Source organism: Denticeps clupeoides, chromosome 9, assembly GCF_900700375.1.
Source record: "Denticeps clupeoides chromosome 9, fDenClu1.1, whole genome shotgun sequence".
In the NCBI taxonomy this organism is placed as follows: Eukaryota; Metazoa; Chordata; class Actinopteri; order Clupeiformes; family Denticipitidae; genus Denticeps; species Denticeps clupeoides.
The window spans coordinates 1466444-1493515 of NC_041715.1; the positions used below are offsets into that span (position 1 = coordinate 1466444).

General features: G+C 40.4%; 1 protein-coding gene and 1 pseudogene across 1 annotated transcript; both read right to left on the minus strand.

Moving 5' to 3' along the window:
- Positions 1–2095: 2095 nt before the first annotated feature.
- Positions 2096–5017, minus strand: LOC114797464 (zinc-binding protein A33-like; annotated as a pseudogene).
- A 16846-nt stretch (positions 5018–21863) lies between these two features.
- On the minus strand, positions 21864–24783 carry LOC114797459 (zinc-binding protein A33-like). The gene is made up of 7 exons (XM_028992434.1): positions 24738–24783; positions 24145–24588; positions 23853–23948; positions 23499–23729; positions 23400–23422; positions 23201–23319; positions 21864–22940 (listed from the first exon to the last, which is right to left on the minus strand). Exons 2-7 carry the CDS (start codon positions 24541–24543, stop codon positions 22399–22401), a joined length of 1410 nt encoding a protein of 469 aa, XP_028848267.1. The 5' UTR covers positions 24544–24588; positions 24738–24783; the 3' UTR covers positions 21864–22398.
- Between the last annotated feature and the right edge of the window lie 2289 nt (positions 24784–27072).

The following is a 27072-nucleotide window of genomic DNA, read 5'->3' on the forward strand; positions in this document are numbered from 1 at the left end:
GAACTATTTGGTGAACTCTTTACTAAAGCTAGATGGGCGTTTAACACATAATTTTATTTTTGTTTGTTACAGTTACAGCATTTACCAGACGTCCTTATCCAGAGCTACTTACAATCAGTAGTTACAGGGACAGTCCCCCCCCTGGAGACACTCAGGGTTAAGTGTTTTGCTCAGGGACACGATGGTAGTAAGTGGGATTTGAACCTGGGTCTTCTGGTTCATAGGCGAGTGTGTTACCCACTAGACTACTACCACACACACCTCTTATGTTACATAAGAGACCTTTTCACCTGTATCTGTGTGAGTGTTTCATATGTGTGAGTGCAAGTTTTCAGTAGTATAAATGCATGCTTGTCAGTTTCACATGTGTTTGTGTAACAAAAGTCTAGAAATTTCTTAAACGGCCCCTCATATTCCTTAGATTCACTTTTTGCCAAAGAAACTATTAAAACACGTTGAACATGTGTCAACAAATGTGAAATAATAAAAATAAGGATTTTTATTAAACCGAATTAAACAGAAACATTGGCGACACCACAAAACAAGGCAGAAGTAGAAGTAGAATAGCAAGATTTGCAGGGCTTATTCCTTTCCAACCAACCTCTATTTCTGGATGGGAATCGTTGCACTTTGTCCCAAGATGTCCCATGATCCCATGAGTGTAGGGATTTTCACTGCAGGTTGTGTCTTAACAGACCAGATATTGGAACTGAGAGGAACCGAATGCAACGTGGGAATTAGTTGCATATATTCCTTCTATGAAGTGAAAGTGAAATGATTGTCATTATGAGGCACAGCACACGGTGACACAATGACACATTTTTAACCATCACCCTGAGTGAGCAGTGGGCACCATGACAGGTGCCCGGGGAGCAGTGTGTGGGGACGGTGCTTTGCTCAGTGGCACCTTGGCGGCTCGGGATTCAAACCAGCAACCTTCTGATTAAATAATAATGCAAACCCATGACCATTTTATTCTGAAAAGTTGGTAACACTTGTTCTAAACACATTTTAAAGGATGGACAACATTTTCAGTGATCTTTTTTTGTCAAAGAGAGTTTAGATTAATGACTGCAAAAGCCGAGAGATTTTGTCCTTAAATGTTGAAACTGCTTTACTGTAAACAGTTGTGAGAATTAGAAGAAAGCATTTTAAATTAGTACAAAAAAATGTGAATGTATGACAGTGTATTTCTATAATATGTACAATTCTCTTTCTAATTGTAATACATTTGAAATTTTCAAACACTTGGACGGGAAATGATGTTAAAATGCTTTTCATCCACTACAGTTCAGCATTTAACACGATAATCCCTTCCACACTCACCACCAAGCTGGAGCACCTGGGACTCAGATCATCTCTCTGTCAGTGGATCTCCAACCTCCTAACTGGGAGACCACAGGCAGTAAGGATGGGCGGACACGTCTCAGCCACCTCAGTCCTGCCACGCCCGGGTAAATGTTGGTAACCACTGGTACACGAGACGGGAACATTACACGTACAAAACGTTCCTGCTTTCACGTAATACAAAATGAAATAATAAAGGGACCACAGGAGCTTGGACCAGTCTGCTCGGTTCCTCTCCTTGGTGGAGACTCGATCTGCATCAGGACCGGGGCAGACGACTAACTCCGCCCACAGCATAGTGGCGTGTTCATTTAAAGGAGAACTACCAGTATATACGACCATGACAAGTTGAGCGTGGACTGAACGCTGCTCAATGTAGCAAACCAAAGCCTCCACACAGCTGTACGAGACCTGAACTCTTGTATCATAATGTGACAATGTAGAACATTTATGGGATGTATCGTGATGCATCGATATCAGTGCATTGATAACCGTAATCGAATCAAATCGTGCGGCCAGTGAAGGTTCACACCTCTAGTGAGCACTAGGGCGTGTCTGTGTGTAAGAGGCGTCCTTAAATACATCTTGTAGACGTCACATGGTGGTGTGGGCGGAGTCACCAATAACCAAGTCCGTCCCCTCAATCGTACTACTCAAGGACAAGAAATATAACAACACACAAGAGAAAGTGTTTTATTTTGTCATTGTGATACAAAGAAGCACAGCACATGGTGACACAAAGAAATGTGTCCTCTGAATTGAGCCCATCACCCTTAATGATCAGTGGCAGCCATGAAAAATAAAACATTTATAACACAAAACTGTGGAAAACTGGACTGGACTGGATCCTTCTGGGAACATCTGCTGCTTTGGAAATGACGCCTCTCAGGGTCAAACAGTGAGAATTTACAATCCGATATTCTACCATATTCAAGCCTAGTTATTTAGATAAAAACACAATATTAAAATACAAACCCGGCCACTAGATATGAACATGCCAGAATATTTCTTCTGAGAAAGACACTTAACCCTGAGTGTCTCCAGGGGGGGACTGTCCCTGTCACTACTGATTGTAAGACGCTCTGGATAAGGACGTCTGGTAAATGCTGTAAATGTAGCAGCTGCTTCCTCTCAACTACAGTCTGATACCATCATCATCATCATCATCAAAAACACCCCAAATTTGAGATTTATAGACTTACAAAAAACGAGAGAAACAACCATCAGACTCTGGGACTCGTTTCTGTGATGTTTAAAACCCAGAAACTGATGCAGCATCATCTTCAGCTCTGATGTTCTACTGATACACGAACCTTCACTGGTAAGATCCTCAGAGGAGAGAGTTTACAGGCAGTATTAAAGTACGGAAAGACTCTCTCAGTGAAAGTGTGTGTGTGAGTGTGTAGATGTGTGTTATTAACAGCATCAGAGAACGACAACTTTCCTCCGTCCCAGTCCAGCGTCACTCGGATCTTCTGCAGCTTCCTGTTAACACTGAGAAGGGTCTCTGGCTTCGGTGTAGAATATGCATAATATTTACCAGCATAATAACGCATATACCAGATTCCACTTTTCCTGTAAACTGCTCCCTTCCTCTCTGCAGATTCTGTCATGACACCCAGTGCCCAGCGTGTATTTTCCTCGACATCAACATCCCAGCAGTGAGTCCCTGAGTTGAAGCCCTCAGATCCCAGAACAGACCTGGTCTTATTAAATCTCTCTGGATTATCAGGAAGCTTCTGTATCTCATCACTGTATCTCACACTGGTCAGATCTTCAGACAGGACGAGTTGTGGGTGAGCAGTGATGGGATTCAGAGTCACAGGAGCTGAAGAGAGAAAATCACACACATGAGGTTTGGTAGAGAAGATGCAGGTCTGATATTTTATATTCAGAAGTTAGGATTGATATGACTGAATAAACACAAATATTGTTCTTTATTAATACATGTTTCTGTTTATGATAACTCACTATAGTAAACAATCTCCAGCATCTTTCTCAGACTGTAAACTTTGCTGCAGTTTCTATGCTATCATCACAAATTAATTATTCAAATTATTATTACATGTACGTGTGTGTGAGAGACTCACTAAAGTGAATAATCTCCTGCATCTTCTCCCAGACTGTGAACTTCAGGTTCTCCAGGTGTTTCTCCACATGGATCAGGGCTCCTGAAAGCCTCTCTGGATGCTCCAGTGTGCACTGGGTTCTGGAATAACATTCAGGAGTCAGAGCTGCTGTGGGTTTGGGTTCAGAACCACAGAGATGATAGAGAAGCCTGTCAGTTACCGTGTAATGGTGGTTCTGTAGTTCTGAGAAACAGGAATATGCCAGTTATTATTAATAAAATCTATAAAAATCCTGGTAGAGCAAGAACAGTCTTGGTACCTGCAGGAATGAGACGTCTTCAGCTCCCATCTCCTCTTCTATGGCTCTGATTGTGTCTGAAAGAGATGATATCTCTCTACTCATCTTCTCCTTCATCATCTGACTCTTCTGCTCCTCTTCCTCCCTCAGTGCTGCTATCCTGGCTGCTTCTTCATCTTGTAGAAACTGGTGAAGCTTCTGAAACTCCTCCTTAATCCTCCTCTCTGTGTGTTGGGTCTGGATCTGTGTGTGATTAACGTTGATATTGTTAATATTCTGTTTACAGTCTTTGTTCTTATTGCTAAATTGTAGCTGTACAGTATTATTTATATTCAGTGTTTGTAATGTTGTATTTTATTATTTTACTTGAATCTTCTCTGCTGTTTGATTCCAGGTAAGTTTAACGTCTTTAAAGATCTTCAGCGTCTCCTGTAGGGGCTTCAGTTTCATCTTCAGATTCTCCTGAAAATTAAATCAGGAAGATTCATCATGTAACAGACCTGAAACCTTCAGCTCAGTATTGGGTTTGTTTTAAAAGTGTGTTGCTAGAAAATATTATTATATTTTTAAAATAATATAAAAAAATTATCATATATTTAAACAGGTTAATGAAGATAAAAGTTTGACTGATTATACCGACCATAACTGTATAATTTGATGATACCTTAAATTCCACTGCTGCTTCATCTACAGGCTGGAATCTGTGGTTTCTGTGTTTGGCTGAATCCCGACACACCAAACACACAAGCTGCTGATCCTCCAGACAGAAGAGTTTCAGTTTCTCACCGTGTTGACTGCAGAGAACCTCAGATCCTGCTGAAGATCTCTGGATCTTTTCTACTGAGAAGGACTCACACAGGTTCTTTAAAGCAAGATTAAGATGATTTTTTTTTTAGGTCCTTCTCCTACAGACTGGACATTCTCGAGATCCTTTACTCTCCCAGAACTTCTGCAGACAAACTTTACAGACGCTGTGACTACAGGACAGGAGGAGAGGATCCTTGAAGATTTCATAGCACACAGGACAGGAGAGATCCTCTTCTGAGAAAGATTTTGAAGCCATTTTCTTTTCCAAAGACCAGACCTGCTGGTTTAACTTTTACTTTCCCTGTTGAGAAGAATCTTGACTGTAACTCGTTTTATTCCATCTATAATCCTCACGATCAAAATCTGCAGCACTGCAGCTTACTTCCAGTTTACAGAATATTTGTTTGTACTGTAACATAACATGGAGTTTACAAATGTTGAATAAAATACCTGAACGGCAGGATCGTCTTCACTTCCTTCTTCTGGAAAAGTAAACAGAGGGAGGAGCTTTGTTCTATAAAACTTGTGATTGGTCAGTATTATTCATGTTCACTGATTGGCTGGGAGCTTCTGTTTGTATAAAAAGAACATGCAGCCCAAAAATAAGAGTTATGAGCAGTAGATAGAAAATGAATGAATTTGTGGACTGGATACCTGGACTGGACTGGACAGGAATTCAGCTCGATGTGTCACAGACGCGCCATTTCTGTGTCTGTAGCTTTAAATGCAAATGAGCAGGAAACAGGCGGGGACAAGCAGGAGAGCGGCCTATAGAAGTTGAGCATTCGAAGAAATGACATTCAGTTGAAGGATTTTTTAGGGGAGAGGTGGGAAAAGGGGCTGGGTAACCTTTCCCCTTATGACGTCATAAGGGGAGAAATTCCAGATACGACCGTCTGATCTGCCGCTCTCTGAACAGTGAGGCAGATGACCGAAGCACTCTTTACACCTATCACCATTCATAACCACTGTAGGACCATATAGAGGCTAGAGGAACTCGTATTAATGTTAAATCATCTCACAAAATCAAATTGTCAAAATTGTCATAGCTAGCACCCAGCTAGCACACGTGTTCGCAGAGATATTGAACTGAGATATTTATCTCAGTTCGTGATCCCCACATGTTTCAAGGAATCCATCATTGTTCCGGTCCCAAAGAAACCCCATCCTGACTCCATCAACGACTACCGGCCTGTAGCCCTCACCTCAGTAGTGATGAAGTGCTTTGAACAGCTGGTCAGAGATCATTTCTTCATTACCGGAAACACTCGACCCAATACAGTTTGCCTACCATCCAAACCGCTATACAGAAGATTCCATCTCCCATCTCCTCCACACAGCACTCGCCCACCTAGACACTCTGAAGGGAAATTATGTTAAAATGCTTTTCATCGACTACAGTTTAGCATTTAACACGATAATCCCTTCCACACTCACCACCAAACTGGAGCACCTGGGACTCAGATCATCTCTCTGTCAGTGGATCTCCAACCTCCTAACTGGGAGACCACAGACAGTAAGGATGGGCGGACATGTCTCAGCCACCATCACTCTCAGCACTGGAGTCCCCCAGGGTTGTGTTCTGAGCCCCCTGCTGTACTCTCTGTACACCCATGACTGTACAGCCACTACTAACTCCACCACCAGCATTAAGTTTGCTGACAACACTGTCGTGGTGGACCTGATCTCTGACAACGACAACATGGCCTACCTGCAGGAGGTGGGAAATCTGGAGAATTGGTGCCAGAGGAACAACAACATGTAAACCTTTTTCAGGAATAGCACCATGCAGGACAGGCAAGCCCTACAGAGGGTGGTTCAATCAGCTGAACACATCATCCGTATCAATCAACCTACAGCAAGTGGTGCTGGACCAGTGGCAGGAAGATAGTGAAGGACCTCAGCCACCCCAACAATGGACTGTTCTCTCTCCTGCGATAAGGGAAGCGCTTTTGCTCCCTGAAGTCCAACACAGAGTGAATGAGGAGGAGCTTCTTCCCGCAGGCTGTCCGAGCTTCAACAACAACAACACTACATAGAACTCCAATACACTCCAGCACTTTCACTTTCAAACAACTTTTGGAATCAATCCCACTTCTGGACTCCTCCCATAAAAAAGCAAACTTTGCACTCTAAAAAATGCTGGGTTGAGACTGCTGTTGGGTTGATTTAACCCAGTTTGGGTTGAAAATCGGTCGTGATCTATAACCCAACTGTGCAGGGTTGGGAATGTGGACCTGAAACAGAGCATGCACATCATGTCAACTTCCAGGGACACCAGCGAGAGAAGCCGCCATTGACTTTACACCGTCTTTAGTTTCTGAGGGAAAGCCGCAGGGGGAAGAAGAGAGGAGAAATTTTAAAGTTTCCTGCAAGCTTCACTGCTCAATATCTTGTTAACTAACACTAGCTATGCTAACACTGCTTAACATCTTGCTAACTAACACTTGTTATGTTAGCACTGCTTACTATCTTGCTAACTAAGATTAGCTATGCTAACACTGCTCAATATCTTACTAACACTTTCTATGCTAACATTGCTTATTATCTTGCTAATTAAGACTAGCTATGCTAACACTGCTTAATATCTTGCTAAATAACACTTGCTATGCTAACGCTGCTTTATATCTTGCGACTGCATTGGTGCCACCAATTTGTGTGTATTCACTCACACGGAGATCGGTAAGCTTTACTTTGCATATACGCTGTAAAAGGTGGTTTTCGATTTATGGTGTATTTTAGAAATATACCTTTCTTTCTACATTTGTCTGTTTTTCTCAAGTTTGGACCCTTTTAAATGAATTTTGCTTGCTGTAACGAGGAAACCATTTTGTGGATGAACAAGGTGAGTTGTTTTCTCGGTTTAAAAACTACTAATTAGAAACTGCAGGAACATTTGTAGTTTGAAACGTGCATTTGAATGTGTGTAAATTATGAGGTCATATTAAGTGAACACTGAGCATTTGATACTTGCAGCATTGTGTTTTTAGAGTAGCCCTCTACTTCTCTACATACAGTTTTGCAAAAGTAATGTAGAATTCAAATAATTTCAATGTAGGTTTGAAAAAGTAAATACCCACTTTCAACATATGCCAATTTTGTTTGCACTACTAGTTTTGTTTAAAGCCACTTTAAAATACTTTGGAAATGCAAGTACTGCTCTGCCATATGCGAGAAGAGCACAGATTTTTAAACATTACAGGCTAAAACATGGAACTTATGCAAGAACTAAGAATCACATTTGCTCTTAGACGAGAGGAGGTTGTAAAGGATGAGTCTGACATCAACCAGATGATCCAACGCTGGCCAGCGCTTTTCACTGAAAGCAAGTTTGTGAATGTGTCCTTTAAGGTTTTTTTCTTATTTGTTTTACATCATGTTCAGAGAGGATTATTTGTGTTATAAATAACTCTGCCTGAATATCAAAACTGAGCATATTTTATATTTTTTTCAGGTTTACCTGGATTTTAACAGGATTGTTGGTAGAAATCTTAAAGAAGAGTTCTTTGGTGTTCTTGATGGGTTGTGTCCAAGTTTGATGGAAATTTCAAGAGGAAGACAGATCGGATTGGAAAGTAGTTAGCTAACCTGCTACAACACACAACGGTGGGTTGATATTTCTCTTTTCTTCTTGTAATGGTATTGATGGTTAGTTCAATACATAAACTTTTTCTCCCACCTTCCCTTGTGGTATTTCTCTATATGGACAAATAAACTGATATAAGATATATTTCCTTTGTTCTACATTCCAGTCTGTTTTATACCGCTTTGCAGAGCACAGAGCCAACAGCCATTAGATGCCTTGTCCTAAGAGGACTTACAATCATTGTTGGTTGTGCTGCACGATTAATCTAATCGCAATCGTAATCGCGATGTCAGTCTGTGCAATTACATGAACACAAAAAGCTGCGATTTAAATGTGACGTGTTTGGTCACATGACTTTTGATTCGGTCAGTGGAGACCTCAGATTCGTGACTCACATAGACATATGGGTACACGTACGTCAACGCCGCCGCCATATTGCGAGAGGCTCTGCTGTGGCGTGAAGCATATATATGTCTATGGAGAGAAGTGCATAAAAATGCCTCACTCTTGTGCTGCTTGGGGCTGTACAGACTGCTGTAAGCTCCAAACCAGATCCCGGGGGATTGATTTCATAGGTAAGGCTGGACAATTGTTTTGAACATATTTGGCCATTATAAAATCCCATTTTATAAGTCTTAACCTTAGCTAAGCTAGCAAAGCTATGCATCCCTGTGTTCAAGTCAACCTCCAAACAACGTTTTGGTTAAACGTAAGAACTATAATATGGGATTTTATAATGGCCAAATATAATCAAAACAGTTGTTTAGCCTTACCAGGGTTTGTCGTTCGACAGTAATGTAAAGAGTTTTTTGTGATTATTTAATTTTGTAGAATATTGTATTTTGAAAGCACTGGACATTTCAAGTTGTTATAAGTAGTTTGTATGTTTCACTTTGAAATTAAACATTTCACTATTAGTAATTTGTATGCGACTTTTCATTGATATACAAGCAAGTGCCCTTTATCATATCACAATCGCATATTGCAATATTGATCTCAATAATTGCAATATGTCTTTTTCCCCAAATCGTGCAGCCCTAATTGTTGGGGAAGACACATTGATGTTCTTCAAGAGCAGTTCAGTGAGTAGGGCTGCAACTAACGATTATTTTAATAATCGATTAATCTGTGGATTAATCGTATTACCGTAGAATCGAATAACAAAAAAACAAGAAAAGCATTCCTTTCCAACCCTTTATTCAAAAACAGAACCAAAATCTTTAGAAAGTGCACAAACACGTTGCTCCTTGAGCTGTTATAATAATAATAAAATAAAAATAGACTAATACAAAAAACATACACATGTATGCTTTACATCTGCCAAATATACTTTTTTTAAAAAAAAATAAAGTGCCACCTGAGCTGCCAGAACGATAAATAATTTATGAAAATATAAAGAACAATACAAATCAGAAAATTTAACAGGATTTGTTTGAATGTCAGAACTTGTTCTCTACACTACACTGCAGATGCACACACTCGCAGACGCACACACTCACAAACTCTCACACTGACACACACACACTGCAAAAAATGCTTTTCTAAATTAGTAGTTTTGTCCTGATTTCAGTCCAAATCTCTAAAAAATCTTAAATCAAGATACATTTACTAGACACATGAAATAGCATAAGAAATTATGTCTTGTTTTCTGTTAAAACATCTCAAAATTAAGTGATTGTTTGTTTAAAACAAGCAAAATTATCTGCCAATGGGGTAAGAAAACTAATCTTAATGAGATATAATCTCAAACAGAAGTTTTAAGCATCACTTAATTTTCCCATTTTTCTTTTCTAGTAATCTTGATTTAAGATATTTGGACTGGAAACGAGACAAAATTACTAGCAAAAGAGGGACAAAGTCATTGCTTTTCAAGTCACAAGTAAGTCTCAAGTCTTTGCCCTCAAGTCCCAAGTCAAGTGCCAAGTCAAGATAGGCAAGTGTCGAGTCAAGTCCAAAGTCAAGACTGATAAGTCTCAAGTCAAGTCCTAAGTCCTGCAGTTTGAGTTTCGAGTCCTTTCAAGTCTTTTCAACCGCAGAATAATAATATATTTTCACCGATTGTGTATGCTTTTAAAATCTATTGTTTTATTAAAACAAGTGCAATTGAAACTGCAGAAATAAATAGTGCTGACATTGCAATACAGGGAGTGCAGAATTATTAGGTAAGTTGTATTTTTGAGGAATAATTTTATTATTGAACAACAACCATGTTCTCAATGAACCCAAAAAACTCATCAATTTCAAAGCTGAATGTTTTTGGAAGTAGTTTTTATTTTTAGCTATTTTAGGGGGATATCTGTGTGTGCAGGTGACTATTACTGTGCATAATTATGAGGCAACTTAACAAAAAACAAATATGTACCCATTTCAATTATTTATTTTTACCAGTGAAACCAATATAACATCTTCACATTCACAAATATACATTTCTGACATTCAAAAACAAAACAAAAACAAATCAGTGACCAATATAGCCACCTTTCTTTGCAAGGACACTCAAAAGCCTGCCATCCATGGATTCTGTCAGTGTTTTGATCTGTTCACCATCAACATTGCATGCAGCAGCAACCACAGCCTCCCAGACACTGTTCAGAGAGGTGTACTGTTTTCCCTCCTTGTAAATCTCACATTTGATGATGGACCACAGGTTCTCAATGGGGTTCAGATCAGGTGAACAAGGAAGCCATGTCATTAGTTTTTCTTCTTTTATACCCTTTCTTGCCAGCCACGATGTGGAGTACTTGGACGCGTGTGATGGAGCATTGTCCTGCATGAAAATCATGTTTTTCTTGAAGGATGCAGACTTTTTCCTGTACCACTGCTTGAAGAAGGTGTCTTCCAGAAACTGGCAGTAGGACTGGGAGTTGAGCTTGACTCCATCCTCAACCCGAAAAGGCCCCACAAGCTCATCTTTGATGATATCAGCCCAAACCAGTACTCCACCTCCACCTTGCTGGCGTCTGAGTCAGACTGGAGCTCTATGCCCTTTACCAATCCAGCCACGGGCCCATCCATCTGGCCCATGAAGACTCACTCTCATTTCATCACTCCATAAAATCAGTCTTGAGATATTTCTTGGCCCAGTCTTGACTTTTCAGCTTGTGTGTCTTGTTCAGTGGTGGTTGTCTTTCAGCCTTTCTTACCTTGGCCATGTCTCTGAGTATTACACACCTTGTGCTTTTGGGCACTCCAGTGATGTTGCAGCTCTGAAATATGGCCAAACTGGTGGCAAGTGGCATCTTGGCAGCTGCACGCTTGACTTTTCTCAGTTCATGGGCAGTTATTTTGCGCCTTGGTTTTTCCACACACTTCTTGCGACACTGTTGACTATTTTGAATGAAACACTTGATTGTTCGATGATCACGCTTCAGAAGCTTTGCAGTTTTAAGAGCTGCATCCCTCTGCAAGATATCTCACTATTTTTGACTTTTCTGAGCCTGTCAAGTCCTTCTTTTGACCCATTTTGCCAAAGGAAAGGAAGTTGCCTTATAATTATGCACACCTGATATAGGGTGTTGATGTCATTAGACCACACCCCTTCTCATTACAGAGATGCACATCACCTAATATGCTTAATTGGTAGTAGGCTTTCGAGCCTATACAGCTTGGAGTAAGACAACATGCATGAAGAGGATGATGTGAACAAAATACTCATTTGCCTAATAATTCTGCACTCTACATGAACATAACAGACTTAACCGCGGGAAGTGGAAAATAAGATGTACTTGTGTTTACCAACTGTTTATTCAGTTAAATAGCTGCATCCATGTTACCACGTCACTTTTGATGTGGTAATTTCACAGTTCGAAGACTTGTTCTCGCCCCGTACAGTGCAATTCGGCTAGGTATACATCCGCACTAAAATATCAAGGTGAAAGTCATCATAGTGTAGCGCTTCTTCTTCTGCGTTGTGTAACTTTTTGATTTCGTTTCTTGAACCACAAATGATGAGCTGACACCCAAGAGATTTTCTGTGCAAAGTGTATTGTGTACAAAAAGCAAGGTCGCGTCAGAACATTGCATCACACATCGCGTCTTTCTGCACCTCTCTCTACAATATACAGTATTAAAAGAACATAAAAAAAAATATTCACAAAATAACATACATGCAAAATATTCCTAATATGTACATAAATTAAAATGAAAGAAATAACTTTTTGCACACAAACCCGACGCACCTCTCACAGCTCACGCCATGTGTCTAAGAGAACTGAACCGTGTCTCAAAAACAAAATAAAAGTCTTTAGAAAATAAGAACATAAAAGACACAAGAAAGAAGAAATATATTTATAAATCTAACCATTTAACTCCGGCACAATAGCTTGCGTAGTATAGACCCAGCTCCCAACACAACTTTGTGAATAGATTAACGGCGCTATTTTTTTATCGCCCGATAAGAGTCTTACGTTAACGCAGCACGTTTTTATGGCCTGATAAGAGTCTCACACAGCACGTTAACGCCGATAACGGCCCACCACTAATAGGTATGTATTGTATGTCTTTGTTGGTGGCTAAAATACACATTGCTGCTGACCGCCGTCTACTGTGTGCGATACTGTACATTGACTAATGTTATGTATAAGTACCTCATCCTACCAGGTTTAAAAAAATCACTTTAATAAGTGTACGAATTAAGGGAGTGAACTCGCAGTGGACAGATGACCAGTTTGCGACGTTAACAGCGAGTTTACAGCCTCACTGATTTAACTACACAGCAAAGAAAAGTTAGCAAATAAGCGTTAGCATTCACTCAAAACTTACCATTCTTTGTGCAACTTCAAATGTCGAACGAAGTTGGAAGTTGTTGCATCTCCGTCTGTAATCTTCGACCCGCATGTTTTGCATACTGCTATTCGTTTTTTGTTGACCACCTCGTAGTTTTTATATCCGAACGAAACTATCTTTGGTATCATTTTGTCTAACTGGCGCGTTATTTGAGAGTTCCACTGCATTGGTTGTCCTGTAATTTGATTGGATGGATGCTGTTGGCTCAAAACAACGTGAATCTAATTTGATTGGATGTCTTGCAGACAGCAAATACGCACACAGACGCACATATTCACAGACATTGAAAGATACAGCGCGTTCGGTAATAACATACGTTTTAATCTTTGGGTTTTCTGGGAAACAGCAAGTCTTGTCAAGTCAAAAGGCTCAAGTCCAAGTGAAGTCACGAGTCAATGATGTTAAAGTCCAAGTTGAGTTGCAAGTCAAAACGGAAAAAAAGTAGGATTCTGTAGCGACTTACCCTGCTGCTGAACTCCCTTCTTCCTCCTCAAACACTCCAACATGTTTGCGTTTCAGGTGCTGGATCATTGCCGTGGTGCTCCCGTGCCGTGCCATGTCTCTTTTGCATATTTTCGTGCAGATTTCTCTGCCTCTGCCATGTATCTTTCCTCTACCTCCGCTTGTTTTTTTGTTTTTTTTTTATGAGTCAATGAGGCGCCAAACTCTGCTAGCATCTGTGCGCGAGAGAGACCGAGTGTGTTCACTCCGCTCCGCGCTCAAATAAAGTTCTTTTTTTAATAATCAAACGTCTCCGTGTCGCGCGACATAACGAATCAATTAGGAAATTTGTTGCCAACTCTTTTAGTAATCGATTTTTATCGATTCAATCGATGCGTTGTTGCAGCCCTATCAGTGAGTAAAGTGTTTCTCCATTTGTACCATTCAAATATCAAATTGTGTAATATACCACCTACTGTCACAACATGAAAGACACCAATATATAAACGCACACAAAATAGCTTGTTTACAGTGCCTAAAATAAAACCACATTGAATTATAAAAATCATAATATTAAATAACTCTATACAGCTGATTGTAGACAAATTGCTGTTAACCTGAATATTCTCTTTTTGTCTGGTTTCTTGCACTATTTAGAGTCTTACTGAGGGAGACTCCATGGACATCCATTGGGAATCCTCTGCTACGAGGACAACAGTGCTGCAAGCCCAGCATTGCCACAACTCAACCCTCAAGACTGGGCGTCATCCATGAGGGCATCCTGGCAATGGAAGCACTCACCAACCTACCTCAAGCAATGTGCCTCTTGTTTGGCTTTACCTACGCACTTCACCTGCAGCACCCAAAGTGCTTGAAAACACTTTTACCTTCATTCAGCAGGTAATGCAAAATTTAGGTCAAAGTGAGCTACCTCCAAAGGTTCAGAAGCTGAAGAATGAGCTAGCAGGGTAAGACACAATTATGCTTATAGCACAGCTCTTCATGTCTGTGTCTGGATTGTTGCACAATTACTTTGCACTGATTAGAGCAAATAGGCTTGCAGTTGGTAATTTTGTATCTGATTCTTCTTGTGCTGGATGTGTCTAGTATTGTATTTTTACAGAGGGCACATTTTAGTTCTTAAGTCTGATGTTCTTAATACCTGCTTTGTTGTATATTTCTTACAGATGACTCTTAGATCTTAGTATCTATTGATGTTTATGCATGATATGAAAACTTCATTACATTTACATGTCAAATTGTGTTTTTCTAAAGTTAATTTCTGTGACTTCAGTCTGATGCATTGTTACTGAATTTAGTCACAGAGTTTCTGGAATACAGTTTGATACATTTTCATAAAAATTGTCTTAATGCGCAGGTGGAAATGGGAACAATGTCTTAAATTCATATGGGCATATTTTTTACATGTTTTGTAATGAATACAATTCCATTACTTAAGTATGTATTGCTGTAGAACCCAGCCCTGGGTTACCAAAATAACCCCTATTGGATTGTTTTTAACCCAGCAATTTTTAGAGTGTAAACTTCCACTCCAGCTTCTCTTCTTCTCTCTCCCTTTTCCTCTGTTCCCCAGTCATGTTTGTCACATGACAGATGTATGAACGTCATCTCTCTTGATGTGACACCGATATTTCTCTGTGCTGCTGGCTGGTGTTTCAGCAGTCAGCCTCATCGGGACTGTACCATCCATATTGGGACATGGTTCAGTTAGTTCTGGTCCAGTGTCCAGCACCACACCAGCTTTTGTAAACTGGACCTGGACACCTGATAAGTCTGGACCTGATACGCAGCAACTTAAAGATCTAGAAGGAGTTCCAGGGACAGGTTGTGCACAGCATAACATATTATGTTTGGAAAACATTTTAGCCTTGTGCATGAGCTGTCTTCTGACTGTTCCATGGCTAAAGGTGAAACAACACGTGAAAAGTTTAGAGTTTTAATGCAAGTGCCTGTGATGAGTTACCTTAAACCCTTGCTGGAATTATATACTTTGATGCTTCTGGTTGTATGTTACGTTACTTCATTATTTTGCATAGTTTTACCGATTACCTTGACCATCTCCTTTAGCCATGGAACAGTCAGAAGACAGCTGATGCACAAGGCTAAAATGTTTTCCAAACATAATGTATTATGCTGCACACATAACTCCTTCTAGATCTTTAAGTTGCTGCATATCAGGTCCAGACTTATCAGAAGTCCAGGTCCAGTTTACAAAAGCTGGTGTGGTGTTGGACACTGGACTACAACTAACTAACCACCTACTACCACCCTAGGCTACTGCCTTCCTCTGCTGAGGCGTCGGATGGTTCTTTGGAGCCGATCGGTAGTCCTTCTCCACTGAATAACAGAACTCCTCCCACGCCCGAGATTTTGCCTCAGCGACTGCCACTTCTGCACCCCGCTATGCTGTCCGGTACCTATCTACTGCTTCTGGAGACCCACAGACCAGCCATGTCCTGTAGACCTCTTTCTTTAGAATCAGAATCGTGTTTATTGGCCAAGTAAGTGCAAGCACATACAAGGAATTTGATTCTGGTAGATGGTGTCTCTCAAGTACAGTGTCGAAAAAAAACAACAATCAACAACAACAACAATGTGCAAGGATGTGGTAAGTGTTACTGTACAAGTTGTGGATTTGTTAGTGATTTAAAAATAACTATTTTTAAAAATAGTTATTATATCTACTTTTTATGAAATAAATAGGCAAAAAACTAAATCCTATATAGAAGGGTACATAAATTGCATTGTGCAATGATGGAGGTGATTTGCAGTATTAGCTGTTTAGGAGGGAGATGGCGAGGGGGAAGAAACTGTTCTTGTGTCGGCTGGTCCTGGTCTGCAGGCTTCTATAACGTCTGCCAGAGGGCAGCAGGTCAAAGAGCCTGTGACCAGGGTGTGAGGGTGTCTGAGATGATTTTCCTTGCCCTTTTCCTGGATCTGGCGAGGTACAAGTCCTGGATGGAGGGCAGGGGGCACCGGTTATCCTTTCTGCAGTCCGTACAGTCCACTGAAGTCTGATCCTGTCCTGTTTAGTTACCAGGCAGTGATGGAGGAGCACAGGACAGACTTAATGACCGCAGTGTAGAACTGGTTCAGCTGCTCCTGTGGAAGACTGGACTTCCCCAGTTGCCTCAGGAAGTACATCCTTCCTTCCTGGCTCTTTTTGAGGATGGAGGAGATGTTGGTCTCCCACTTCAGGTCCTGGGAAACGGTGGTGCCCAGGAACTTGAAGGTCTCCACAATAGACACCGGGTTGTCTGATATGGTGAGGGGGAGCGATGTTGAAGGTTGTCTCCGGAAGTCCACCGTCATCTCCACAGCACATGCTAAGTCCTCTCCTTTTCTCCCTCTACACAAGATCACTTGGTGAGGTCATTTCCTCACATGGATTATCCTACCACTGCTATGCCCACGACACACAACTCATCTTCTCTTTTCCTCCTTCTGATCTACATGCTGCTTCCAAAATCTCTGCATATCTAACTGATATCTCATCTTGGATGGCAGCCCATCACCACCAACTCAATCCGACCAAAACTGAACTAATATTCATTCCAGCAGATTCTTCACCACATCAGGATCTTACTATTTGCCTGGAGAACTCACAGCTCTCTCCTTCTACAACAGCCCGCAACCTTGGCGTAACAATAGACACCAACTCTCCTTCTCGACTCACATCAGCAACCTTTCCCACTCATGTAGATTCCTTCTCTACAATATCAGACAAATACGCCCTTATCTGTCAACACCGGCCACCCAGATACTGGTTCAGTCCTTAGTAATCTCACGACTGGACTACTGATCTTCTACCTTCCCAAGTTCTCCCACACCACCCCTCTGCTATGTTCCCTCCACTGGCTCCCAGTAGCTGCACGCATCAGGTTCAAAATACTGATGCTGGCCTACAAAGCCAAACATGTAGTAGCACCATCCTACCTCACAGCCCTTATTACACCTCACACTGCACCTGGTATACTCCGAGCCTCCAGTACTGCTCGCCTGGTCCCTCCAAGGTACGAGGAAGACGCTCATCTAGACTCTTCTCTGTCTTGGCCCCTCGTGGTGGAATGAACTCAGCTCAAGACCTTCCTCTTTAGAGAATATTTAGATGAACTTGTAACCTTCTTATTGTCTGACTTTTGTATAGAAACTAGAACAGAGTGAATAAAAAGGTTGTATTTAGGGCTGCAACAACGAATCGATTGAATTGATAAAAATTGATTACTAAAAGTTGACAACGAATTTCCTAATTTATTCGTTATGTCGCGCGACGCGGAGATGTTTGATTATTAAAAAAAAAACTTTATTTGAGCGCGGAGTGAACACACTCGGTCTCTCTCGCGCACAGATGCTAGCAGAGTTTGGTGCCTCATAGACAGCGCGGCGCAAAAAAAAAAAAAAACAAGCGGAGGTAGAGGACAGATACATGGCGGAGGCAGAGAAATCTGCGCGAAAATATGCAAAAGCGACATGGCACGGCACGGGAGCACCACGGCAATGATCCAGCACCTGAAACGCAAACATGTTGGAGTGTTTGAGGAGGAAGAAGGGAGTTCAGCAGCAGGGGAAGTCGCTACAGAATCCTACTTTTGTTCCGTTTTGAAGTGAGGAACGTAATGTCCCTGGTGCTGGTGTTTAACTCGCCGCGAAGGAGAACTAGACGGGGACTTACAGCGCCACCTACAGGTGTGGAAGGGGGATGAAACAGCATTCGGACTGTTCTCTGCGTCTCCGTGTGGACGACTCGCCTATTGTGTCCCTGAGCAAGACACTTAACCCTAAGTTGCTCCAGGGGGACTGTCCCTGTAACTACTGATTGTAAGTCGCTCTGGATAAGGGCGTCTGATAAATGCTGTAAATGTAAATGTTTACCCATCATCCAGTTTGACAGGCATGACAAGTTAGCGTTAGCTCGTTAATAACAGTAGTAAAGCAGGGGTGCTATAGTTACTTTGCATTAAAAGACTAAAGACATGTTTTTATTCACTAGCCTTTTTTGGACCATTAATTTTCAATCTGTTGTTCATGTATAGCTACACTGCAAAAAAAGCTTTTCTTACCTAGTAATTTTGTCTCGTTTCCAGTCCAAATATCTAAAAAATCTTAAATCAAGATTACTAGACAAGAAATATTCCATGAGAAAATTAAGTGATGCTTAAAACTTTAAAAATTAGTTTTCTTACCCCATTGGCAGATAATTTTGCTTGTTTTAAACAAACAATCACTTAATTTTGAGATGTTTTATCAGAAAACAAGACATAATTTCTTATGCTATTTCATGTGTCTAGTAAATGTATCTTGATTTAAGATTTTTTAGAGATTTGGACTGAAATCAGGACAAAACTACTAAATTAGAAAAGCATTTTTTGCAGTGTGTGTGTGTGTGTGTCAGTGTGAGTTTGTGAGTGTGTGCGTCTGCGAGTGTGTGCATCTGCAGTGTAGTGTAGAAAACAAGTTCTGACATTCAAACAAATCCTGTTATTTTCTGATTTGTATTGTTCTTTAGTTTTTTTATAAATTATTTATCGTTCTGGCAGCTCAGGTGGCACTTTATAAAAAAAAAAGTGTATATTTGGCAGATGTAAAGGATACATGTGTATGTTTTTTGTGTTCATCCATTTTTATTTTATTTTATTATTATTATAACAGCTCAAGGAGCAACATGATTGTGCACTTTCTAAAGATTTTGGTTCTGTTTTTGAATAAAGGGTTGGAAATTAATTAATTTTCTTTTTTTTATTTTATCCGATTCTACGATTAATCAAAAAATAATCGTTATTATTAAAATAATCGTTAGTTGCAGCCCTAGTTGTATTCATAGTTGGGGGTCCTAGTGAACCAGAACTGATCACTTCATCGATGGTAACATGGAAGCCCATTCTAAGTCACTCTGGATAAGGCCGTCTGCCAAATGCCCTAAATGTAAACAAAGAGAATCGGGCTTTTCTCTGGCTAAGGCTATGTTGACAGTGGAGTAACTCTGGAGTAATCGCGTGTAATTAGCATCACAAAGGCATACATTTTACTACAAAACAATGCATTGGCAAACTACATCTTACACCTACACAAAATTACAAAAATCATATTTTTAGTACAAACTACCTGTTGGAAAAATGTATATATGTTATCATGTAATTACTTCTTTTTATTCATATCCTTTAAGCACGAATATGTATTAATGCTTGGAATATTACTGACAACTCTTAATCATTAACAAATCTCAGAGCAAAGGTTTTAAGTTTGCAGGACAGCATGACCGCGACCTGAGGACCAACAACAAGCAGACTATGATGAACCAGAGTCCAGTCACCATGACTCGACCAAAGATCAATTCATTAGACTACGTGTAATACATAATTATTAACTAATATGGTGTGATTTTATGTGAACCCTAATGAACCTAATGCCCTGTACCAAATAAAAGAAGGAGATGCGATGAAGGACGCCAGAGCTGTTGGAGGCATGCTGTAATGTGCGTCTCTGATTGCTCTTGCAAGTAAAACGGACTCAATTGCTTCGTGTCTTTCTTCTCCAGTTATTTAATAAGTGTTAGAACGAGGTATAACTCTGACACTGCCGATGCAACCTTAAAAACAAGATGTATGCAGTATTCTTCTAAAAGGTCACCGTGCACCTGCACTTTCTTTGACTGACTGCTCGTAACCTCCATTCAAAAAAGTTTTATAAATGAGAAACTTCTTGAGGTTGCAATACCCAATGCTATAAACACAAATACACTAATGAAATAAATGACAAGTGATTTTAGTAAAACAATGATACCCAACCTTTACTCATAACAAAACAGGAATCTTAGAAGGTAAAACCCTGCATTATAATGCATGTAAGGAGGACTCCTAGATGGAGTCTAGGATGGATTACTGCTTCAGAATGGAGCTTCCCCTTATTCAGGCGCATAAGGGGGCTTTAAGTGAAACTGACAAAAATGTTTATTGTATAAAAATATATTGCTACTTTAACTCAATGAAAAATGCATTTATTATGTGACAATGTAGAACATTTACGGGATGTATCGTGATGCATCGATATCAGTGCACTGATAATCATAATCGGCCAGTGAAGGTTCACACCTGTAGTGAGCACAAGGGTGTGTCTGTGTGTAAGAGGCGTCCTTAAATACATTTTGTGGACGTCACAGGGTGGTGTGGGCGGAGTCACCAATAACCAAGTCCTTCCCCTCAATCGTACTACCCAAGGACAAGAAACGTAACAACACACAAGAGAAAGTGTTTTTTTTTTGTCATTGTGATACAGCACATGATGACACAAAGAAATGTGTCCTCTGAATTGAGCCCATCACCCTTAATGATCAGTGGCAGCCATGAAAAATTGTTAGAGTTATACCTGTCCTAACACTTATAAACTAGAGAAGAATTTTGATCTATCATCAATTATATCTGCACATTTCTCTTTTACATATGTCATCTTTGTCCTCTTATCAAAGAGTATTGTTGTAATAACTGTACATTCTATAAGTGTTCACTTTATACAACAGGATAATTCTCATTTGCAGTTAAGTTTTGTTACATTTACTCTATAAGAACTCACACTTCAAAATAAACATCTCTGCCTCATAACTTTGGCACTCAGTTCCATGAGCGTACTCAGTATTATTGTAATATTAACACATGTGTGTCCTTAACCATGGTCGCAGCCGTAACTGGTCTTATGCTGTACATTCACATGAACCTTTTACCCTTTTAACACACATAGTTGTTTTCTACTCACGCTGAAATAACTCGCCAATGCCCCGAAACCGTAAGAAAGAAATAAAACAGTCTGTGGGCGTTGGCCGCCATTCTCTGAACTACACACTGTCAATTTAAGCTGTTTACACATTTTACATGTTTTTAATTTACGGAGCACACTTCACTAGGAACTCATCTAAACTTATAAACATCTGGAGTCACATAAAAGGTGTGTCACTGACCTGGAAATATATTAAATATTACAGAGAAATGAGTGACGCAGGAACACCTCGCTGAGTGTCCCTGTGTAGCGCTGCTACATTTACATTTACATTTACAGCATTTATCAGACGCCCTTTATCCAGAGCGACTTACAATCAGTAGTTCCAGGGACAGTCTCCCTGGAGCAACTTAGGGTCAAGTGTCTTGCTCAGGGACACGATGGTAGTAAGTGGGATTCGAACCCCGGGTCTTCTGGTTCATAGGCGAGTGTGTTACCCACTAGGCTACTACCACCCATACTGCCACCCTGTGTCTATTTTGGGAAATACATGTTGTGTGGTTTTCCGTACTCTCTCATTGACATGAGCTAATAATTATCTTTTGCACATATGCTCATTTTTTGGTAGCCGCTTCACAGTTTCCGAGGTCATGGTCGCTGGCATCCTGCTTTTCAGCATCTGCAGGTCTTATCCGGTTGCATTCATTCCAGGTTGCAGACACTTTGTCCTGCAAACTGTCCTGCAAAACGTACTTTGACCCGCGGTTTCTCATCCAAGAGATCAACACAGTTTGTGCAGTCCAAAGCTTAATACAGTTTAATATATGTCAGGATTAATACAGGTTAATACAGGTAAGATATATATGTTAAAGAGGTAATTGCATGATAACTTATACATTTTTCCAAAATAAAACATTTATAACACAAAACTGTGGAAAACTGGACTGGATCCTTCTGGGAACATCTGCTGCTTTGGAAATTACGCCTCTCAGGATCAAGCAGTGAGAATTTACAATACGATATTCTACCATATTCAAGCCTAGTTATTTAGATAAAAACACGATTTTAAAATACAAACCCGGCCACTAGATATGAACATGACAGAATATTTCTTCTGAGCAAGACACTTAACCCTGAGTGTCTCCAGGGGGGGACTGTGTGTGTGTGAGGATCAGCTCCGATTCAGCACTAATACCATCATCATCATCATCAAAAACACCCCAAATATAAGTTATATAAAATTACAATTAATTGTGCAAAAACGAGTGAAACAACCATTAGATTCTGGGACTCGTTTCTGTGATGTTTAAAACCCAGAAACTGATGAAGCATCATCTTCAGCTCTGATGTTCTACTGATACACGAACCTTCACTGGTAAGATCCTCAGAGGAGAGAGTTTACAGTAAGTTTCAAAGTAAGGAAAGACTCTCTCAGTGAAAGTGTGTGTGAGAGTGTGTAGATGTGTGTTATTAACAGCATCAGAGAACGACAACTTTCCTCCGTCCCAGTCCAGCGTCACTCTGATGTTCTGCAGGCTCATATTAACACTGAGGAGAGTCTCTGGCTTCGGTGAAGAACCTGCTATAAACTTATCATCATAATAACCCATATACCAGATTCCACTCCTGCTGTAAACATTTCCCTTCCTCTCTGCAGATTCTGTCATGACACCCAGCATCCAAAATGTATTTCCGACATCAACATCCCAGCAGTTAGTCCCTGAGTTGAAGCCCTCAGATCCCAGAACAGCTACATACTCATCAAATCTTTCTGGATTATCAGGACGATTCTGTATCTCATCACTGAATATCACACGGGTCAGATCTTTAGACAGGACAAGTAGTGGGTGAGCAGTGATGGGATTCAGAGTCACAGGAGCTGAAGAGAGAAAAACACACACATGAGGTTTGGTAGAGAAGATACAGGTCTGATATTTTATATTCAGAAGTTAGGATTGATATGACTGAATAAACACAAATATTGTTATTTATTAATACATGTTTCTGTTTATGATAACTCACTATAGTAAACAATCTCCAGCATCTTTCTCAGACTGTAAACTTTGCTGCAGTTTCTATGCTATCATCACAAATTCATTATTCAAATTATTATTACATGTACGTGTGTGAGAGACTCACTATAGTGAATAATCTCCAGCATCTTCTCCCAGACTGTGAACTTCAGGTTCTCCAGGTGTTTCTCCACATGGATCAGGGCTCCTGAAAGCCTCTCTGGATGCTCCAGTCTGCACTGGGTTCTGGAATAACATTCAGGAGTCAGAGCTGCTGTGGGTTTGGGTTCAGAACCACAGAGATGAAAGAGAAGCCTGTCACTTACCTTGTAATGGTGGTTCTGTAGTTCTGAGAAACAGGAATATGCCAGTTATTATTAATAAAATCTATAAAAATCCTGGTAGAGCAAGAACAGTCTTGGTACCTGCAGGAATGAGACGTCTTCAGCTCCCATCTCCTCTTCTATGGCTCTGATTGTGTCTGAAAGAGATGATATCTCTCTACTCATCTTCTCCATCTTCTCCTTCATCATCTGACTCTTCTGCTCCTCTTCCTCCCTCAGTGCTGCTATCCTGGCTGCTTCTTCATATCGTAGAAACTGGTGAAGCTTCTGAAACTCCTCCTTAATCCTCCTCTCTGTGTGTTGGGTCTGGATCTGTGTGTGATTAACGTTGATATTGTTAATATTCTGTTTACAGTCTTTGTTCTTATTGCTAAATTGTAGCTGTACAGTATTATTTATATTCAGTGTTTGTAATGTTGTATTTTATTATTTTACTTGAATCTGCTCTGCTGTTTGATTCCAGGTAAATTTAACGTCTTTAAAGTTCTCCAGCGTCTCCTGTAGGGGCTTCAGTTTAATCTTCAGATTCTCCTGAAAAAAAACAGGAAGATTCATCATGTAACAGACCTGAAACCTTCAGCTCAGTATTGGGTTTGTTTTAAAAGTGTGTTGCTAGAAAATATTATATTATATTTTTTAAATAATTGATCATATATTTAAACAGGTTGATGAAGACAAAAGTTTGACTGATTATAACGACCATAACTGTATAATTTTTTGATGATACCTTAAATTCCACTGCTGCTTCATCTACAGGCTGGAATCTGTGGTTTCTGTGTTTGGCTGAATCCCGACACACCAAACACACAAGCTGCTGATCCTCCAGACAGAAGAGTTTGAGTTTCTCACCGTGTTGACTGCAGAGAACTTCAGACCCTGCTGAAGATCTCTGGATCTTTTCTACTGAGAAGGACTCACACAGGTTCTTTAAAGCAAGATTAAGATGATTTTTTTTTGAGCTCCTTCTTCTACAGACTGGACATTCTCGAGATCCTTTACTCTCCCAGAACTTCTGCAGACAAACTTTACAGACGCTGTGACTACAGGACAGGAGGAGAGGATCCTTGAAGATTTCACAGCACACAGGACAGGAGAAATCCTCTTCTGAGAAAGATTTTGAAGCCATTTTCTTTTCCAAAGACCAGACCTGCTGGTTTAACTTTTACTTTCCCTGTTGAGAAGAATCTTGACTGTAACTCATTTTATTCCATCTATAATCCTCACGATCAAAATCTGCAGCACTGCAGCTTACTTCCAGTTTACAGAATATTAGTTTGTACTGTAACATAACATGGAGTTTACAAATGTTGAATAAAATACCTGAACGGCAGGATCGTCTTCACTTCCTTCTTCTGGAAAAGCAAACAGAGGGAGGAGCTTTGTTCTATAAAGCTTGCGATTGGTCAGTATTATTCATGTTCACTGATTAGCTGGGAGCTTCTGTTTGGATAAAAAAGAACATGCAGCCCAAAAATAAGAGTTATGAGCAGTAGATTGAAAATGAATGAATTTGTGGACTGGATACCTGGACTGGACTGGACAGGAATTCAGCTCGATGTGTCACAGACAGATTCTGGTCCCAGTCACACCGGGTGGAACCGACATAAACAGTTTACATTTATGGATTTTATCAGACGCCCTTATACAGAGAAACTTACAATCAAATGAAGCTGAACTATTTCAATATGTTTGGTTTGAAATAATGTGAAGGAAGTAGAACATCCTAAATCAAATGAATCATATGGAACCAATGTCCATTATTCAATGACAGGTCAACTATTATTAAACTCTTTCTTCTATATCGGTCTCAGTGTCCCCAAATACTGTATGTGAAGTCTGTTTCAAATTACAGCCAATTTAAACAGTCTCACAATGATACTTCCCAGGACGCAACATTTCTGTGTCTGTAGTTTTAAATGCAAATGAAGATGAGAGAGGCGGGACGAGGAGGAGAGCAGCCTATAGAAGTTGAGGGGCATTCGAGGAAATTATGTCATCAACACTTCCTGTTTGGCACATTTTTGCCATTTTTCCAGAAAAAAATTATTAACCCAATGGTTTTTCAGAGTCTCACATTGTGGAACTAAATGTTTGTGCTCATTTTTACATCCAATCATTTAACAATTTGGACGTTTTCAAGGCATGATGGTCAGTGGAGTGACATTTTAGGGGAGGGGTGGGAAAGGGGTGGGTAACCTTTCCCCTTATGATGTCATAAGGGGAGAAATTCCATATACGACCATCTGGTCTGCTGCTCTCTGCACAGTGAAGCAGATGACAGTAGTGATTAAAATATACTTTATGTCAAAAATGATTGATGACATATCTGTATGAGGAAAAAGCGCGTGATTTATGACCATCTACCCTTCTACATTCTCCCCTTCTCCCCTTCTCCACTGGACACTGAACACTGTGCGCGTAATTTATGGCCTCCTAGCCTTCTGCCTTCTCCACCGGACCCCAGCGCGTAATTTATGACCTCCTTCCCTTCTCCCTGACCCTTCTCTAACCCCAACCCATACAGGTTCTGTTAAGTCATGGCTGTTAGACTGAATGGTGCATCTGATGCTGTTGAAGACTGTTGTTGGATCGACAAACTGGGTGACAGTCTGGGGTTGCAGAATTTGACATACATGCCTGGACCATTGGTAGACATCCCGTTGTTGCAAACCTCTGATGAGAAGCCACCACCGGCGGCGACACATGTGGGCGATGTCTCAAACCCGTGGGATGGCGACGAATTGACTTGTTCCACACTAAAAGCTTTTAAAACCATAAAGTTTTGCGTTTGCAGAATCCTCCAAAACATTGTCGGACGACTGCTACGGGAAACCTGTTATGGCTGCATGGTGGACCATCCGAGTCAGACCCAACACCCGTGTCTCTATGAGCCGGAGGGATATTTCTACATTACCAACATGGACAAGATAAAGCAGAGACTTTTCCAGCCTGAGACACACCACCTCATCACAAACGTTCTAACAGCGTGCGGCCTCTATGTACATCCTCAGAAAATCAATGGTGCTGTGGGGGCGCTGGCCTACGAATTAGAAGATGAACCTTTCTTTTTCCAGAGGCTGGATCAGATGACTGAGAGGCTTGCTGACTCACAAAGTGCTGATGTAATTTATGAAGCGCTAAAGAGCTGGGGTGAGAAGACTGTTCTGTAAACATGGGTTTCAGTCTGTCAAAAGATTTTGTTAAATCTGAACTAACATCATTGTTGTGTAATGTTATTGCGGATGAAGTGTTTGATTTTAACAGTGTTTATGTGACATCTAGCATACGTTTGGACAATCTCAAAAAACACATGACGTTAGCCAGAAGAAATTCTATAGTATGGTGTAATCTTGTACACATGTGTGTAAATGGTGACGGATGTTGTCATGCGTCTATATGTAGGATCATAGAAAGCATGTTGTGTAATCATAGTTTTAAAATAGGCCCGATCATAAAGTTGTGTGCTTACGTAACCGATGTTTGTATTGTTAAACTGCGTGAAAATGTCATGATGAATGTTTATACCATCGTCGAGACGCTGGTTTCATACCTTATTGAGAGAGATTTAGATATATGTGTGAAATTTTTACAATACCTCGACAACGCATAATTTGAAAATAAATAATGTGTAACCATAATAGAATGTGTCATTATT